The 19,081-nt window shown below is 41.2% G+C and overlaps 1 protein-coding gene across 6 annotated transcripts in view; it reads left to right on the top strand.

Annotated features, from left to right (window-relative positions):
- Window positions 1-19,081, top strand: part of MAP7D1 (MAP7 domain containing 1) — an 84,302-nt gene that overhangs the window by 41,303 nt on the left and 23,918 nt on the right. For 3 of the 6 annotated variants that reach the window (XM_066574972.1, XM_066574971.1, XM_066574970.1), the window contains exons 2-6: window positions 7,301-7,711; window positions 12,945-13,013; window positions 16,414-16,577; window positions 17,885-17,999; window positions 18,708-18,818. In XM_066574972.1, coding sequence (XP_066431069.1) covers window positions 7,301-7,711; window positions 12,945-13,013; window positions 16,414-16,577; window positions 17,885-17,999; window positions 18,708-18,818 — 870 coding nt within the window. The remainder of the gene's footprint in view (window positions 1-7,300; window positions 7,712-12,944; window positions 13,014-16,413; window positions 16,578-17,884; window positions 18,000-18,707; window positions 18,819-19,081) is intronic. The other 3 variants (XM_066574975.1, XM_066574974.1, XM_066574973.1) reach the window with 1 other exon arrangement.

Genomic DNA, 19,081 nt, shown 5'->3' with positions numbered 1-19,081 from the left:
TTAATTGTTTTGTATACAAGATATATTCAATGTGTATGTGGCCGGGCTTAGTGCGTATATTTGCTGCATGCAGCGAATTACGGCCGTATGAGCCCAGCCTATGTGTGTGTATGTTTATATTATTGAATCAGCAACTTGGGATATTTGTATGGGCGAGTCCTCATAGGTTGACAGCTGGGAAGAACTCGGTGGCCTGGGCTGAGCCCTAAACAGTCTCTCGGCTGACAGGTGCAGCATAACTGGCAGTCCTAGAGGGAGCAGCTGTAGTGGAGAATGCACAGAGGGCAGCTGCGGTGATCAGGGCACTTTCTACAATAGAAGAGGCTGTCTTACAAAGCTATGGGGGAAGGGAGAGAAACATGTATTGGCGAATAAACAGATATAAGGCGCATCGCCTTTTATACTTCCTATCCTTTTTGTACACTGGCATTAATCCAGCTCACCTGCTATGGCATGGATGAACGGGTGTTTGTAGCCACACCTAGGAAACGTTGATGAAGAGAATCCAGTAAATTCATCAGTTAACATTTGTCGTACTGTAAATGGTGAGCTATACCAAGCTGATCTATACCGTATCTATATATAACCATGTTATTTCTTAATATAGTATAGCTAATTGACGCTTACTTGTGTTAAGAATTCTTCTATATGGGCCAGAATTGTTTCAAGCTTCTGCCAGGCATCGTAACATAGGTATAGTTCCATCTCCCTTATTTGCATATTACCCAGAAGAGCACAAATGGCCTTATAAGTCTCCTCACACCTTCTAGGTGCTCTCCCTAAGGAGAAAAGATCGTGTTTCTGAACGGAGTTAAAAGAATGACTTGGAAGCAGAGCAGGAATACACAGGACTTTGGCTACTCCATCACATTTCCAGCATAATGTTAATATTGAGGAGACAGAATATCGTAAGCCCACCACACCTAGAGGTTGCTTGTAAATGTGAAATGGTAATTACTGTACGTACCGTGAAACCAAAGTCGGCTTTAGGCAGGGATTATTTTCTAAAATACATGTTAGGCCTCCTTCATACGCATTCTGTTCGCTATTCGAAAACGTAGAAATACCTGAATTTCATGACACTTTTTTTCATGCAACTTTGGCATTTCTTTGTTCATATAGATTTCCTGGTGTTTTTGAAATTCTATAGAGTTGTATGGAAGAAAAAAAATACCCACAGCATGATATTTTTTGAATTAAAAAAATAAATAAATAAATGCAAAAGTGTCGATCAGATTGCCCTTTTTTATATAACCCTTATATTTCACTATAAACTTACTTTATATATCATATAAATGTAGTGGGGTTTATGCACAAAACCTGACACTAAAACACGTACATCTGTTCCAGAGGCATAACTTGAAGCTCCCGGGCCCCAATGCAAAACTAGTAACAGGGCCCCCAACTATAATGCTTTACTTATAGTACTGGGTTCCCTATACAGAGAAGAGGGGCTTTAGGCCTCATGTCCACTAGCTAAATGGAATTGCGGATTCCGCAGCAGATTTTGCCCATAGGGAATCATTGGCCATCCGCGGTCCATTAAATTGATTTTTGCACTCGCGGATGGCATTTTAAAAGAATTGCATTTTTCACGCGCGGGAGAAAAAATGCGGCATGCTCCATTCTGCCGCGGATCGGCAACATTGCTATCACATTGATAGCAATGTGTGCAGATATCCGCATGCAAAAAAAAAAAAACATTTAAAGCAAATCCGCCGCGGAACTCCGCGGCAGATTCTGCGTGGATTGTATTTTTCTAGTGGACATGAGGCTTTATGGGCCCCTCAAGGCTCCTGGGCCCGGGTGCAACCGCATCCCCTGCATCCTCTATAGTTACGCCCCTGATCTCTTCATTTCAAGCGATTTATGTGAAATATACGGTTGAGCACCCATTTAATTGGGGAACTAAATGCCGTGGTGCTGAGTTACACATCTAATATAAAATAGCTTACAGGCTTTTTCTTTCACCACACTTTGACCCCTTTGGTGGATGATTTTGGTGTCCTTAGATTTGTGACATCCTCACTACGCCCGTAAAAAATCATAAAATGTGAGTTTGATACATTGAGTGACTGTCAGGCAAGATTAAAGTTCCTATGTTAAGTCTAGCGGCGCGGCTATGCTACAGCCAATAAATAGCGCCACTAGGGAGAGTCAAGCATTGCTAAGAGACGTTTATATTAAGTGCTCACCAGCTTAACTGTTGCCATGTCCCCAAAACATGGAAGACCAAGCCGTGAATAGCGAACAGTTTAAGGCGAGGCCTTATTTACAACCGTTTTTCCAAACCTATTTTCGAGTAGCAAACATCGGGTCAGTCTAGTTAAATATGTAGGCACAGTACAGAAGGGAGAGATTAGTCACTTCCACTGTATCCAGTTATACTTTAATTAACTTTTTTTTTTTGTGATACCTGCTCCTCCATTTTCCAGTAGGCCACACGTGACCTAGTTCAGTATGATTTCTTGCACGGAGTTTAAGACTAGTTATAACACACTTTCTTTTCCTGCTCCACAAGAAAAACACATTGTACAGTTTGACCATTCCTGAAGGAATAGGTCACATGAGGAGCTTACTATTGAAAAGGATGTAAGAACACTATACGCTGCTATCTACTTAACTGTTTCCATAGGAAGTTAATCTCTGCCGTTGCACAAGATGTCTTTCCTGCCACACGCACACTTAATACTGTGTTTTTTGGGGTTTTTTTAAAGGGAAAAAAAACACCTGAGACATGTTTATAACAGACTGTAACTTGAACATAATTGCTTGTGATATCTGCAGTAATAGTGCTGCCATAAATTATTGAAACAGAAAAGACCACCAATAAAACTTAAAGGGGTTGTCGGGGTTACCTATCTTGTGTAAAATGCAATCCCCATGTACTAACATAACAGGTTTATAATCTCCTCTCCCCGCTATGTCCTGAAGCGCCTCTAAGTCCTCTACTCTGGTGTTGACTGGCTAACGTTCTGCCTAGTTTACGAGACATCACAGACCTTGCAGCCAATAACAGAACTCAGTGATGGATTGCTGAGCTCTGTGATTGGCTGCAGCACCTGCTATGTCATGTAAACTGGCTGGGGCAGCCTATAAACGTTATGTCACAGGGGAGTTCCGGAGCAGTTTTGCGGGACACAGGGGAAGCAGAGAGAGGCTAGCATACGCCTTTTTGTTATGTTACTGCATGGTGATTGCATTTTACACAGGACCTACAACTCGAACAACCCATTTAACCTTTACTTGCACATATTAAAAACACTAAAAAGCCTACAAAGAGGAAACAATGGTAGGCAATGCGAACATGAAACCCCAAACTCTGCCTCCCATGTACTTGTACTGTCCCCCCTAAAGCAAGATAGCCACCCTGATGAGGGCGATCCCACACTTCAACATCCACTAAGTCTTACTTTAAGGCCTCTTTCACACGGGCTACAAAATCTCACTACAAAATCATCGCTACAAAACACATTTATGTGAAGCCCATGGGTTCCAGTTGGTTCCTTCACATGAGAAATCTTTTGGAGTCTGAAAGAACCCATTGGAAACCATGGGCTTCATACACATATGATTTGTAACTTTGTCGCCCGTGTGAAGGAGGCCTAATACTTCACAACATATTCATAAAATAGAAACAAAACACGGAAGTCATCAGAAAGGATCTTAGAAAAAGGACACACAGAATGGTAGAGTTGGAAGGGACCTCCAAGGTCATTAGGTCTAACCTCCTCTTCAGTGCAGGATTCTCTAAATCATCCCAGGCAGATGTCTGTCCAGCCTCTGTTTGAAGACTTCCATTGAAGGAGAACCTCCTACTTCCCGTGGCAAATTTCTTTTTTCCTAATATCTAATCTGACTCTCCTCCCATTGCTCCTAGTCTTTCCTTGTACAAATGAGAATAGAGCTGATCCCTATGCACTAGCCCAGTTCCAACACACAGGGATTTATTCACATGTGTATATAGGATAATTGACTCTGGCTATTATAGAGCATTATTAGGCAATCGACTGGGCATAAAGGGCCAAAAGTGCAGCCATAATTGCATATATAACTGACTGCCCAATTATACAGATATGAATGTTTGCTCTGTTTCTGAGATCCTTCCTGATCACTTGTCGGTGTCGTTATTTTGTCAATATGTTGTTAATGGAAGTATATTTTATGCTAGTGCTGCGCTGCATTTGTCTTGTTTGATTTCTATATGGCTTTTGTAGTAACTATTAATTGATGTACATCATGTGAGGACAGTAGACTGTTAAGTCAATGTGCCTGGCACACACAATTTGTTGTCCTGAAAGTTGTTTATTGCTTTAGTACATAGTTGTATTCCCCATGGAATAACTATTCTGGATCCTCATTTCCAGTTCTGTATTGTGCTGTTCTTCTGTTGTTCCTACTCGAAAGAAATTAACACGTGTTAGCAGTTGTATTCTGATACTATCCAATGAAAACATGTGATGGCAGCACTGAAACACATTTTATATCTTAATTAAAATTGCATAAAGGCCCTTTTAGACAACGATTTTTGCTCAAAAATCGCTCAAAGCTGTCTTTTGAGCAATAATCATTGTGTGTAACTGCACTGACATTGTGCAGTTTTCGTTAAGCCGTCGCTGATCACTGATCTATCAGGAATTCACAGCGGAATACGGCTGATACTATTGTTTCAGCTGTATCCCGCTCCCTGAAGACAGGCGGGGTATGAAGAACAGAGTGGTCCAGCTGTGTTCTCCATACCCCGCTCCGAGCGCTCAGCTGTAGAACAGCCGGGCCCCCTGAGCAGAGAACAGCTGGATGCAGAAAACAAGTGCCCCAACCTGTTTTCTGTATCCCCTGCTCGGTGCGCTCGGCTGTATAACCTCATATACATCCTGGTTACATACACCCTGTACAGTTGGGACATCTAGAGCAATCCGCAGAAGATGCTGTATCTGGAGCGGAATTGAGAGCCAAACTCACTCCACACACTAAAGGCTTTGACAGCCGACATCCACCCACAACAGCCACTATTAAAGATAACTTTGATCGTATGGCCGCCTGCAGACGAGCGGGTCGGATGCGGCAGCGAGAAATCTCGCCGCGCGATCCGACCCGAGAGCCTGCAGGGACGAGCGCGTACTTACCCGCGCCTGGCGGCCCCGGCTCTTTGATGTGCCGGCTGCCGCGCAGCCGGCGCATGCGCAGACCGGAGCCGGCGGCCAGGTGAGTGCGTGCCCCGCAGAAAATTAGAACATGCCGCGGTTTGTTTGCCGCGCGAGATTTCGCGCAGCCAAACCGCGGCCGTCTGCATAGGAGTGCGTATTGTAATGCACTCCTATGCAGACTTTCAGCGGCGGAAATCCCGCGGCGGGATTTCCACTCGTCTGCAGGCGGCTAACTCTTAACACTCTGTTTTAATTGCTGCTGTCAGTTGTGACAGTGGCATTTAAAGGGGATGTGTCATCAGAAACTCACCTATTTTATATAAATCAGATTTTAGTGTTAAACCTTTTTTTTTTTTTTTTTCAATTTTCAAGTCACAATCTATATTTGAAAAAAATAACCTTTAAATTTTTTCACACTGATAATGCAACATAATGGGTTGACACTTCCTGTTCTGTTTTAGAATACATTGCAGCAGTCATCAAACGAACAGGCAGATTACATTGACCCTACTATTCAATGAGTGCCCTCCTGTCTGTTGTGGGAATGGCCCATGAGACTGCAGATCTTCTAAATGCTCTTAAATGTAATTCAGGCAAGTTGGTGCCACCGTAGTCATGTATAGACAACAGAATTTAAAAAAAAATTCAACCAGTCCTAAAATTTACAATCCTAAAACAGATTAGAAAAATTTCATATGTTTCTCTATCTGTTTTTTAATGGGACCTATTTTCATTGAAGGTCCCAAATAGCTCTGCCTCGATAAGCTTGCGAGGATGCTGCCTGAGTGTCAGGATTGGTTTGCCTGCCTTTTAAAAACGTTCCTGTGTCCTGTCTTGTAAGAGACTGTTTATGCAGTATAATGCAATACTATGGTCTTGTGTTAGAATATACTTTAACAATTGCAAGTTCAAGTCCCCTATGAAGACTAATGGAAAAATTAAGTAAAAATAAAGTTGTTATATTAAAAAAAAAAGCAAATGTTAAAAGGTAAGATTTTTTTTCCCCTAGTTGTCACACCTAAAAATTGATATTGCAGCATCTATAAAGGTCCCATTTGTTAAAATATATTATTAATCCTCCATGATTATCTGCATCAGAAAATAAAAGTCCAATGGTAGAATTGCACTTTTTTTGATCAGTCTCTCTAAGGAAAGATTGCTTTTTTTTTTTTTTTTTAAAGCATCAAAAAGTCACATTTATATCTCCCAGCAAAAAACAAACAAAAGAGCCATTAACGGCCCCATTAATAAAAAAACAAAATTATAGGGGTCAAAATACGGCTACAAAAAGCAATTTTATTTTTCCCAAGCATTACTACATCAATTTTTCGTATCGCTGTAATCTTATTGACCCACAGAATACAGACCTGTTTGCTTTTTAGTTCCTGTTTTTTTTGTTGTTTTTTTTAAACTGCAACATGAACACAGAAAAAAAAACCAATTACTCCATTTTAGTTTTTTTTACAAATTTTTTCCCCCCCACTTTTTCGTATTTTTCATTTTTTTTTTCATGTGGTACCATTGAAAAACTTTAATTTGTCCTGCAAAAGAACAAGCCCTCATGTAGCGATGTTGCCCAAAAAATAAAGTGAGACCTGGACACAGGTGCGTCAATGACCCTTGGTCGCGAACGGGTTACTAAGCTGTGCAATCAGAACAATAAACCATAAATGTGTAACGTTCATCAATGTAGGCAGTTCTCTAAAGCCCCATTTACACAGGACGACTATCGGGCAAACGATGCCCGACACTCGTCCCTGTGTTTCCTTGCTCCCATGCTCCTGCACGGGAGCTAGCAGAGCTGTCTCGCACATGGGGCGGGGCAGTGCAGGAGATTTCTCTCCTCTCGCTCCCCCACCCCTGGACGTTCACTACTGAATGGTCGCTGTTTAAAATGAGCGATTAGCTTCATCGCTGATCGTTTATGCAGCATAAAAGGTCAGCGATGAGCTCATCGTTCAGTATATTAAGAATATAAGATTATATTAGAATGTAAGAATATTATTACTTTAGTTTTGGGGTGGATACTAGTTTTCAACTTTGTATGTATTGAGTTCACATGCACAGCTGGGTTTTGACTCACTACTTTTAATTGATGTTCTAAGACAGACGTTATGTAGTATTTATATTCGTGTATATATTTTTTTTTATAGGTGTTGAAGTAGCAACAGAAGAAAATACACAACTACCATCAGAGCCAACGCACGTCTCCGATTCCCGGTTAGCAAGTGGTCAGTCAGATGGAAAGACAGAAGCAGAAACTGCCAGCTCTTCGTGTTTGAGTAACGGCCAACTCTCCCAACAGACTTGTGGACTAGATACAAAGCAATCTCATGACGGGCCCACTTCCTCATCACAGACGGAAGGAACTTGTGATTCCACTGAGGAGGGACCAAGATTAGCCACTGCCGATGACAGTTCTTTACCACAGACTGAAAGACCTAGCACCTCACAAGTGGCTGAGAGTCCCAGCTCTCCAAAAGAACATCAGATTGTAAAATGTGATGGGACTTCTTCTGCTTCCCAGTCTCCTACTCCAGCCGTTACACCCAAACAAAAACTAGGTGCGCCTCATAAGCCTTCTTTATTCTCTACTGGCTGAGATGATCGCAATTCTTATTTCTACCTTCTGAGTTAAACAAAAAAAAAATGTATTGAAGATTTCCGTTTCCATGCCACTTTTTACACTGGATCAATAGCGCAGACTGCTGTACTTTTTGTTTCCAGCTTTGGAAATCGAATACAGATAGATCCTTTTTTTTATTGCATTGTGCTCTGAGAAGCAGATGAAGCTTAAAGACAATGCATTTTTTGGTGGTGGTTGCACCTCTTCACTGAAGATGGCTCAGTGATTAGCACTGGTGCCTTGTGATTCTGGGGTTCTAGGATCGAATCTCATCACGGACAACATCAACTTTGCTATTAAAGTTTTTCAAAGTTAATGTTGCCCTTGATGAAACTTGAACCTAGGAGTCTAGCATTGCAAAACAGTGCTAGCCATTGAGTGACATTCATGGATCTATCACTTTTGTTGTAGGCTCATTCCGTTTTCTGATCTCTGTTCTTGCGAATGCTGGATCCCTAAAAACACTAGTAAGGCTAATGTTGCCTTACTGCTGTTTGAGATATTGAGGCACGCATCATGTTGTGCTAATATCTACTGCCGATCCAGAGATCCTGCACAGGAAAAAATGTGAGAAATATCAGAATTCTGGTGAAAATTGTTGCCATATCCCCAGTAACAGTAATAAGGCCTTGCATAAACGCAACCTCTAAAACTGGACCTTCACCTTTTGTGTTGGCCTTGGATGAGGAACGGTTTAATGGTTTGACTGCTGCCAGGAAGCTTATTCTGCTTCTCTGCCATCGGCACACTGCCAATCTGAGCTTTGAGCTCATCGGCTGAGTTATGTCAGAGAGTCTGGTTGCTGGCGATACACTGCTTAAGACTTGGGATACGCTAGGGATATGCTTTAATGAGTTTGTTAAGCAAGGCAATCCTACAAGTCTATCTTAGATTGCAATCCTATATATAGTGACTGTATAGGTTTTTGAGTGCCTTTTTTCCATTTAGAATATTATGAAGTTAATTTCCGAAGGGTGTGTTTTACACGGGGCGGAAATACTACGTAATGTCTGCATCCAAAACACCAATGATGCGGATTTTGACTCAATCAGCTGCACACCAGCAGATAGTTTAAAAGAAATACAATGCTTGCCTCCACAGTCTTTGGCTGTCAGTGGACTTCTTCACCTGCTGCCCGGCAGCCTATAGTGGGCACAGCACAGCTGGTCAGGTGATGCGGAAGTGCCATCACCTGATCAGTGGCATTGCGCTCAATACAGGCTGCTGGGTACCAGGTGAAGGAGTTCGCAGACAGCCAAACACTATGGAGGTGAGCACTGTCTCCCCTGAAATCTGCTGTGGGTGCAGAGCTGATTTCAAGTAAATATCTGCACCAATTGTTTTTTGAGTCCGAAATGCTGAGGAATTTGGTGCAGATTTTCTGCAGCCTTTCCAGGTGACGTGTAAACACATCCTACATGGGTTTTCGATGCAAATCCTAAAATGTATGCAAAGTTTGTTACTTTTGTATGCTCTACATACAGATACTGGCATTCTTTGAAAAGGTGGCCATTTTTGTACAAAAAAAACAACTGAAAGCGAGATCATAATATTTGTCAGTTATGTAATAGATTCCCAGCAACTGATTGTTCAATCTATACTGAAGTTAAAGTTTCACGTTCTACGAAATTGGCTAATTCAGAGATAGCAACCAATATGACCTGATCTGACTTTTATTTGACAAATACATGGTCATTTTTACAAGTTGGATTGAAATCCTCTTTAGTCTACAGGATGCGGATATACAATATTGTACTTTCTCATTGAGCATCCCCTTTAATTTAATAAGCTCTAAACACAAGATATGTTATAACGTATAACTCCATTCTGTGTTGATTTTGAGGTTACTGGTGCATTAGATCTCCTCTGGAAGTATGGGTGGAGACATGGGTTAGCCATGTTGACATGCAGGCGATGCCCATGGGTTCTGGTTGGCACGCTTGCACCTTCCAGGCTGGGATCCCATATGTACCCCGCCAGGCTCCCTGCTCTTCTCCTGAGGCTACGTCAGCCTACTATTTCACAGCCTCTCCCAACCCTGCTCTCACAGCTGTGTTGTAAGTGTTTCCCCCGGCGCCCTCCTAAGTAGGCTTTACTATCACTGTCCCCATGGCCATATGATCTCCGTTCCCCAGCCCGCTTTGACTCTCCTCGCCGCCGCGCTGCTATTTCTGACGTCTTGCTTACACTGTGCCTCTACCCAGCACGCACCCGTCTGCAGTTGCAGCCCGCTCTCACTCTCTGCAGCATCGGACTCCCATCTGCGGTCCTGGCGTGACTCCCACTATGTGCAGAGGACGTACATCTTCCTTCGCTGCTCCGCTGTTAGTGTGGCCGTCGGCATCCCATTTGCACGTCCTTGTCCACCGCTGTCACTCCAATAGATGCTGTCTTCGGCCTCTGAAGTGAGAAGAGCTTGAAGGTGAGCGTGGCTGTACAGAAGTGTTTGAGCGCCAGCCAATGGACAACTTTTGGCCGTCACCTGTAAGTCAGGCCATGTCTCCACATCATCCTTTCGGTGTAGACATGATGCACCAGTACCGAGTTTGAGTATCCCTCTAATCCTGGTGGACTCAAAAAAAAAAAATATTGCTTTTGTGGTATAATTTAATACCACCTTTTTTTCTCCTACTTGAGCATGGATTTAGATAAGGCTTTGTTCACATCCGGGTTGTGGGTTCCATTTTCCTGCTCGGCTACATCAGCAGATAAACTGTTTTCCCAGGCATAATGGATCCATTTTATGTTAGAAACGACCCTCTCTGACTGAACCCCATAGATTATAATGGCGTTCGGTATAATCCTAGGCAAAGTAGTGCAGCATTCTGTGCTATTTTGCCCAGATTTTGAAGGAATTCTGCAACTGAAGCTTTTGATGGAGCCTCCAACAGTGGTGTGAATAAGCCTGTGAATCATATGCTTTACTACCTTCATTAATGCATAGCTTTGAAATATAACATAAAATAAAAATGTGTCTGCCTGTGAATACAATTTTACATGTATTGTAATTCACAATTCTGCAGGCTTCAGAGCTGAAGACTTTCTTCCAAGCTTTAGGGCTTCCGTCTCTCTGCTCGGTTGTTGAAAGGATGTAAAACTGAAATTAACTGATCAGTATTTTCCCTGTTGATTTCAATAGGTTTGGGTGGTTTCATACCTGCTCCTGGGGAGCAGGAAAGGGGAATCGCTGTGGGCGAACGGCTCAGTCTCAGGACAAAACGAACACCTCCAAATAGACCCTATTGACTATAATGGAGTCAGCTTTTTCTTTTGGTATTTTGAGCCAGAAAAAAAATTAAATGGACTAAAAGCCTTCATTTTTTTTTCCATTGATTTTCAAAGGGTTTAGAAATAAATAGATAAAAATGAACGGAGCCTAGAGACATAAACCCTGAACTGAGCCCTGACACAGGTGTGAAACCACCCTCATTTTGCTCTTATTTGCATTCTGAAATGCCTGTAGGCCTCCTGCACACAGACGGGTCAGACCGCGCATGCAGGATTCCCGCAGCAGAGTTTGACCCGGTGCCCGGCTGGTGACCCCAGCTTACCTGTCCGGCGTCTTCTATCAGCTCTGCGGATTTGCCAGCCGGCACTTCGTTGCGCATGCGCAGTAGCCGCCGGCGCTGGGGGTGTGATGCGTATCCCGTGATACTTCTGTGTGTGACCCGCACAAAATCGCAGAATGCTGCGATTTATTCTCTGCGAGGGGAAAATTGCAATCTATTTCCACTCGTGGAGATATAATGGCGTTTTGCCACTGAATACTATGGGCTGTATTTGCTGTGGAGTCCGGACCCGGATGGCCACCGCAGACTCCGCAATGCAAATACGCCCGTGTGCAGGAGGCCTTACACTTAAGTGTTCAGGTAATCTCACCAGGTTTGTATTGGTTTCCAATATTAGCAGAACTGTGAATGCAGCTCTGGACTATAATACAAGCAGTAAATAAAAAATAGGTCCACTTCTTATTTAGATTAATCTCTTCAGGACCAGAGCTGTTTAATTTTAGGGTTTTTTTCACTTATCTGTAGGAGGGCTTTTTTTGTGTGTGGGCCGAGAGTTTTTTTTGTAACTATATCTTTTGGTGTACGTGAAAAAAGAAATGTAAATGGGGATAAATGTAAAAAAAAATTTTACAATTGTGCCTTTTTATTTTATTTGAAGGCGGTAGTTTTAGCAGTGTTCACAATACGGTAAAAATGACATTAACTTTATTCTATAGGTTGGTACAATTACGACGATAGCACATTTTTAAAAATTTTAAGTTTTTCTATTCTAAAAAGAACAACCCTTTTTTCTTGAACATTGCTTTCTGTTTCCATATTTTGAGACTCGTAACTATTTTCCTTTCTTTTCTTTTTGGGCTGCATGAGGGCTCATTTTTTTGTGTTGTGAGCTGTAGTTTTTGTTAGCACCCGCTTGGGAAATGCATGTGTCTTTGATCTTTTTTTTTTTTTTTTTTTGGAGCCATGATGTAAAAAAAATACAATTATGGCACTATGTCCTTTTTTTTAAAATCTTTTTTACGGCCTTCACCGTACAGAATAAGTATTGCGATCTCTTAATAGTTCAGACTTTTACATACACAGCAATAACAAATACGTGGTATTTTTCAAAATTGTTTAGATCTTTTTATGCTGAAAACTGGAAAAGGGTTTTAATAAATATATATATAATATATAAAAAAAAAATTATTTTTTTTTGTTAGGCGTCTTAAACCACCTTTAACACTTGACTATTATAAAGTATGACAGTGTGAATAACCCATACCATTTATTTTTGGTATTTTCTCAATTAAACTGTGCTTGCAATGTGTGTTGGCATATATTGTCATCCACTGAATGTTTGAAGGTTTTATGCAGAAAGAGATGCTTCCCCAAATCTAGTCCATGGCCAGCAGTAGTGGCACTTTCATTTTTGACTTACTTCCGACACCAGGTCATGTGATTGTAACTTGTTGGTGATGTCATCAGAGGGGCGGGCTGACTGTCCCATGTCAGTAACTAAGCCAATCCACTTTTCTATTACGGCAAAACTGTAGGTTTTGCACATGCAATCTTATATTGTAATAATTACCTTGCTGTGTTAGCAGTGTGTTGTCCTTGAATGTACAATACTGGCATCTAATAGTGCACAGAACTAGAATTTATGTTTGAATCCCCTCACAGACACCCAGAAAGCTGAACAACGGCAGAAGCAAGCAAAGGAAAGGAGGGAAGAAAGGGCAAAGTATCTGGGTAAGGGTTTTTTGTTTTTGTTTTTTTATATCTCGTTAAATGTAGTAGATCTTGTAGGTGTTAAAGTATCTAACACTTTTTGGCTTGTTCTTAACCCAGTGCCATGCTGCAGACCTTCTTATCCATCAGGGTTTTTAGATTTGCCCTTGCGAGGAAAGCTCACAAGTCAGACATATGAATATTTCATTTGCAATGGAGGCTAAACAGCATAAATATTTCAATTCTTCCAGGCACATCAGGAAGCAGAGGACTCATGTCTTCTCTGTGAAGTCATCTTTGATGTTTACTCTTTCTTTACTCAACTATTTATATCGCTGCAGCATATTCCAATGTAGTGACAGCATAATATTTTAAATGTATGCTTTATCCAAAATGATACCAATGGGGAAGGGCACAAAATAAGAAATGCAAATTAAAGGGCCACTCCAGTGAGAACACTTTTTTTTCCCTTTCTTTCATCCTTGTACTCCTCACCCGATTGCCTGTCACACTCTGGATGTCTCCTATGCATATTACAGTCACTTCCATGCAGTGCAGCATCCTGCCTGATGCTTATTAGGCATCATCTTGATGTGATTTCTCTGTGCTTTGCTAACACATGATGCACCAGCACATAATCACATCTCTGCCTGCAGGGAGGACACTGACCTGACCTACTGTATTCACCTCAATAAGCTACAGACCCTAATTAAAGAAGGCTAAACTATCATCTCCTTCATTATAAATGTGTGACAGGAGCCTCTAATTATCAACAGTTATTGTGATAGCAGTATCTTTGCCCCCCCCCCCTCTAAAGATCTTGTGTAGAAGAGTCCATCAGACACGACTGACTAAATGAAAAACTGACTAATTTGAGAGCACATAAACCCAAGTAAATCTCAGGTGGTCAAAATTGAGATGACATGACTATCTGAGAAGTACTCCAAGAAGTTTCAGATGGAAAAGGAATGACTAACCAAAGTAATACTAGCAGACCTTTTATGTACTAGAAGGTAAGTTACTTGAACATTTGAAAAATAGTCACTGGAGTGGCTCTCTTTTAACAATAGTTACATTGAATTAAGTGAACAAAAATGGAATCTACAATATAAAAAGTAACTAATTCAAAATAATCTGGGATCTGTTAAAATAGGTTGCATATTTGTGAGCTAATAAAGCAGGGGTGTGAAACTCCACTGTGAGCCACATCTGCCTTATGGTTGCATTCGAAGAGCCGCTTGTAATTGTTTAGTAAGGGCTCGTTCACATGGATGCAGTTGTGTAGCTTATTACGTGTGCAATAAAACCCATTTCAATGGGTTCGTTCACATGAGTATATTTTTTGACGCAGCATGACTTATTTTGGTGTCTATTACGCATCACAATAGGCCATTGAAGTGAACAGGCAGGCGCAAATATGCAGGGAATGCGCTGGAAGCCTGCGTATTTGCACACCATTTCAGTGAGCCTGCCTGCATTTTTTTTTGCGTGTGCAAATATGCAGTGAAGGCCCCAGTAGCAACAGTGCCCCCTATTATGGCCCAACTAGTAACAGTGTCCCCCATAGTAGTCCCATGGATGCTGCACATTTACAGTGGTTTCTTTTGTTTTCTATTGGGAAACCAATGATGCAAGTACATGCAGGTCAAAAAACCAACTTGCAGTTTTCTTACATGTCTGCTATATATAAAGGAGAAGAATTCCATTCCCTACAGTGAAATCCCTTCATAGTGTGAAGATGTCACTGTGGTTCTGCTGGAGTTATTCTATGTGACAGGACAAGATGCCATGTCACGCTCTACCAGCTCAGTGCCTTAGTATGCAGAACATGAATTACTAGTCATCAGCTATCTGTCTCCCAGCTCAGTGAACTAAACTCTTATGCGGCTCTGAGGAATATGATACTCGGAATGAGAGATGATTTCAGGGTTGCTTGTTTCTAGTCACCTTTTGACTCAATAGTCTTATGTTTTCTACAGTCGTTGCTAAAATATCGACTAAAGACATTTCTGCTGGATTCATAATGGCAAGTGTTTCATCTCAGCTTTTCTAACACGCCACCTTATACACCGCACAGCATGTGGTTGTTAATTAGCAAGATCAAACTTACTGCTTGTTTTTAATATCAAGCAAACGGCTAGGCAGCTCTCTGGCATACCTCCAAAGCTTGTGAGATTGCCGGATTAAAGCTATTGATCAGATTCTTTATAAAGTTTTTATGTTCGCCCATAAGCATTGATCCAAATGTACTGCAGAACTTTAAGGCGGTGCCCCCTGCATCTCTGCAGTCCCCAATGTCACCCTGCAGATGCCAGAGGATGAAGGAATAGAAGAAACTCTTTGTATGGACACCTTTGCATCACCCCATGCAGAGTGAAGGGCCTTTACAGCACATCCTTTAAACAGTAAAGTAGTCAAACTACACATAATTAGAGATGAGCGAGCATACTCGCTAAGAGCAATTACTCCATCGAGCATTGTCCTTAGCGAGTATCTCCCCGCTCGGAAGAAAAGGTTCGGCTGCCGGCGCGGGTGAGTTGCGGCAGTCAGCAGAGGGGAGAGAGATCTCCCCTCCGTTCCTCCCCGCAGCTTCTCGCCCACCGCCGGCAGCTGAATCTTTGCTCCCGAGCGGGCAGGTACTCACTAAGGGCAATGCTCGATCGAGCAATTGCCCTTAGCGAGTATGCTCGCTCATCTATACACATAATGCATATCTCAGTATATACCAAATGGGATTGTTCCCAGCAAGAGAAACCAAGTAATCTTGTAGATATGATCCATTTTAATGGCTAACAAAAATACATGATGTTATAGCGAGCTTTCAAAACACTCGGGGTTCTGCTTCGGGCATAATGAAATAGGTCCGAAGAGAGATATATAGGCACAGACATGGATATGATTAATTTGCACTTAAAAAAAATGCCACAACAGGACGAGTAGAAAAATAAATACTTAAATAGTCCACTGATAAACATGTGAAGGTTTTATGGTCTCTGTGTGCGCGTATGTGTGTGTGTGTATGTATATATGTGTATGTGTATATATATATATATATATATATATATAATATAATTATGCATATCTCTTCGGATTTATTTCATTATGCCTGAGTAGGTTTGAAAGCTTGCTGTAACATCGTGTATTTTTGTTAGCCATTAAAAGGTGTCATATCTACAAGATTACTTGGTTTCTCTTGCTGGGAACAATCACGGTTTGCTCTACTGGCTAACACCGTACCAAACCTTTTTTCAGTATATACTGTGACTGTAATTCCTCCATGTGCATAACTACTTTTGGAGCCTCCAGAAACCTCTGTAGCAGCAAATATTGTTGGTGGACTTGCAGTAGAATATTATATATATTTGTTCTTTTGGCTGTCTATACTGCTGATTCTGTAACCAAACTTTATAATAACCTCCAGCTGCCAAGAAGAATGTGTGGCTTGAGAAAGAGGAAAAGGCGAAGCAACTTAGGGAGAAACAACTACAAGACAGGAGAACGAAACTGGAAGAACAGAGGCTCAAGGCTGAGAGGAAAAGGGTCATATTGGAGGAACGACAAAGGTTAAAGTATGAGAAAAATAAGGTATGTGAATGTGTATTCTCGGTGCAGTGAAGTGGCTGCTGCTCAATGAAAAGGCCATTTTTCTTTAACTCCTTCTACTTTAGAAGTTACACTTTTTTTCCTTTTTTTCTTTTTGTACTTCTTCGGGGAACAGGTGTAAAGTACTAAAGGACAATACACAAGTCATAAGATATATATTATCCTGAAGTTCTAGCTGTAAGCTCATTAACAGATGGAAGTAATATTAAACTATAAGACTTGTGCCAACTGTTTGTTCAGTCTATCAGCAACTCATCCTGCTTTAGGTGTTACTACTATGAAGTATATCTGGTTTGAGCAGCAATCTAAGATACCCTTAGTAGCAAACAATAGGGGTATGTTCACAGATTGTGGAAATGTTGGGGATTTTTCACAGTAGAATTGGCTACAGAAAATCCTCAGCATTTCGCAGTGCAAGTAATGTGTATAGAATTTCAAAAAATCCCATCCACAATGTAAATTGACCCTCACTGCGGAACTTTAAATCCACAGTATGTTAGTTTAGGCTACGTCTATATGGAGATTTTGGCCAGAACGAGTCATGCGATCAAAGATCGCTATACAACCTTGCACTCTCATTCAAATCATTGCCTTCGTTTCAAAACTGTGGTATTACAGGGTGGTAACCAAATTTTTTTTCCCTCAAGCTTTCACTTTTCTGCACAAAAAAAATGTAATAGTGTGTACACAAGAGACCAGATAGGTTCCGATTTTCATGTTTCCTAGATTTGATTAAGCAGCATAGGATAAATACTGGGAGCCCATCACTTGATGCCAAGGTGAATTTCTTAAAGCACCATAAGCTTAGTAATATCCAAGGATATATGGCTAGTAGTGCAGAATAAGTGTTTGATTCATACATTCACAGCAATTTTTATAATTATTTATTTAAGCTAAATCTAGTCTTAAAAGTTCTTAAGATGACCTAGCAAAAGCCGCTGTGCTTCTAGTAAAAGGAGCATTATGCATGCCATAAGGAACACAGAACAACTTTTCAAGTACTGTAATAGACTACCAGTGCTTATTTTGTATTCTTAGACTGGAGACCAGCTCAGCAGTTATCTTATGCTACTAAAGCAATTTATTTCCCAAGCAAACTTCTATTTTATGTACTACTACTTAATACTATGGAATGCTTTTTAAGGTGAAAGTTCAGATTAACAAGAGTTTGGTTTTTCTTCCACATGTTCCAGAAGTAGTCCTTGGAAATGGTAACTTCAATACTTTTTGTGAAAAGGACTCCCAACTTTTGTGTGCATTTTTAACTATTTTATATGGTCAATTCTTAGGAGAAATATGAGGCAGCAGTCAACCGTAACAAGAAGAAGACCTGGGCAGAGATTCGCCAGCAACGATGGTCATGGGCCGGAGCTTTGCATCAGAACTCTCCAGGACATAAAGGGGGTAAATAACAGCAGTAATGCATCTGTTAGGCTCTTTTTACACTATGATTTTTGCCATGGATGATGCTTTTCGATCCGGCTAAAAGACTGACAGGGACTAAAATCTAGTGAAATAGAGACCAAAGAGGTCTCCATCTCATGAACTAAACGCTATGGTTCCTTCAAGAAATCCGTTGATATATGGTTTTCTGCATAGAAAGCTGCATGGAGCAAAAATCACTGTGGGAAAAGAGCCTTACTGATACTTTTATACAAGGTCGTTGTAAATATATCTCTCGCATGGACATTAGATTTTCGTTCATCCCATCATTTTGATAGGGTCCAACAAGAATCTAATGTCTACATGGGTCGTCGTATGTTCTCATCAGACAAGTCTGAAGTTAGGAAATGAAAACAAAACTATTGGACATGTTGGATTTTGTTACTCCTGCAGATAATCGGTGCCAGAGCTGTGTCACTAAATTAAGCTTTTCGCTTTTAGCTGAGCTGTAGGTGCATGTTAATAAGGGAGGCTGTTTTTAGCGCTTTTACGTGGCTGGTCATTTGCTTGTCCGCTATGTAATGTCTTCAGGCTGCTCCTTTCCTGTTGTGATGTTCATGTCCATTCTGGGGCTAAATTGCTATTGCATGTACAGTAGGATAAAGTTTATGTACTAATCAGATACTTATTGTGCTGTGCTGTGTTCTTCTTGTTTCTCTTAACTTTTAGCTGTAAATAGATGCTCAGTGTCTGCAGTAAACCTTCCCAGGCATGTAGACTCAATAATCAACAAGCGATTATCTAAATCCTCTGCTACCTTGTGGAACTCGCCAAACAGAAGTAAGTGTTGTGGAAGTTTTCTAATTCTATCCAGTGTCGGCTCATCCTCATCTGTGTTGCGGAAAAGCAGACCTTGCATAATTCTGACATCTTAGACATCAGCATACCCTGGAATTTACAGTGCGGTTTGAATTAGAGGTTTCTTACTGGAAGATCACAAAGAAGTTGGAGATACTACTGCAGGACAACCTCTGCTTTAGGCTGGGCAGACATATATTTTTTTTAAGTCTTAATGGCCTGTTCACGTATACAAATGAAAAAGA

This window comes from Eleutherodactylus coqui, chromosome 1, assembly GCF_035609145.1.
Source record: "Eleutherodactylus coqui strain aEleCoq1 chromosome 1, aEleCoq1.hap1, whole genome shotgun sequence".
NCBI lineage: Eukaryota > Metazoa > Chordata > Amphibia > Anura > Eleutherodactylidae > Eleutherodactylus > Eleutherodactylus coqui.
Note: the sequence above shows the minus strand (reverse complement) of the source record. Positions and strands in the feature narration are given on the sequence as shown.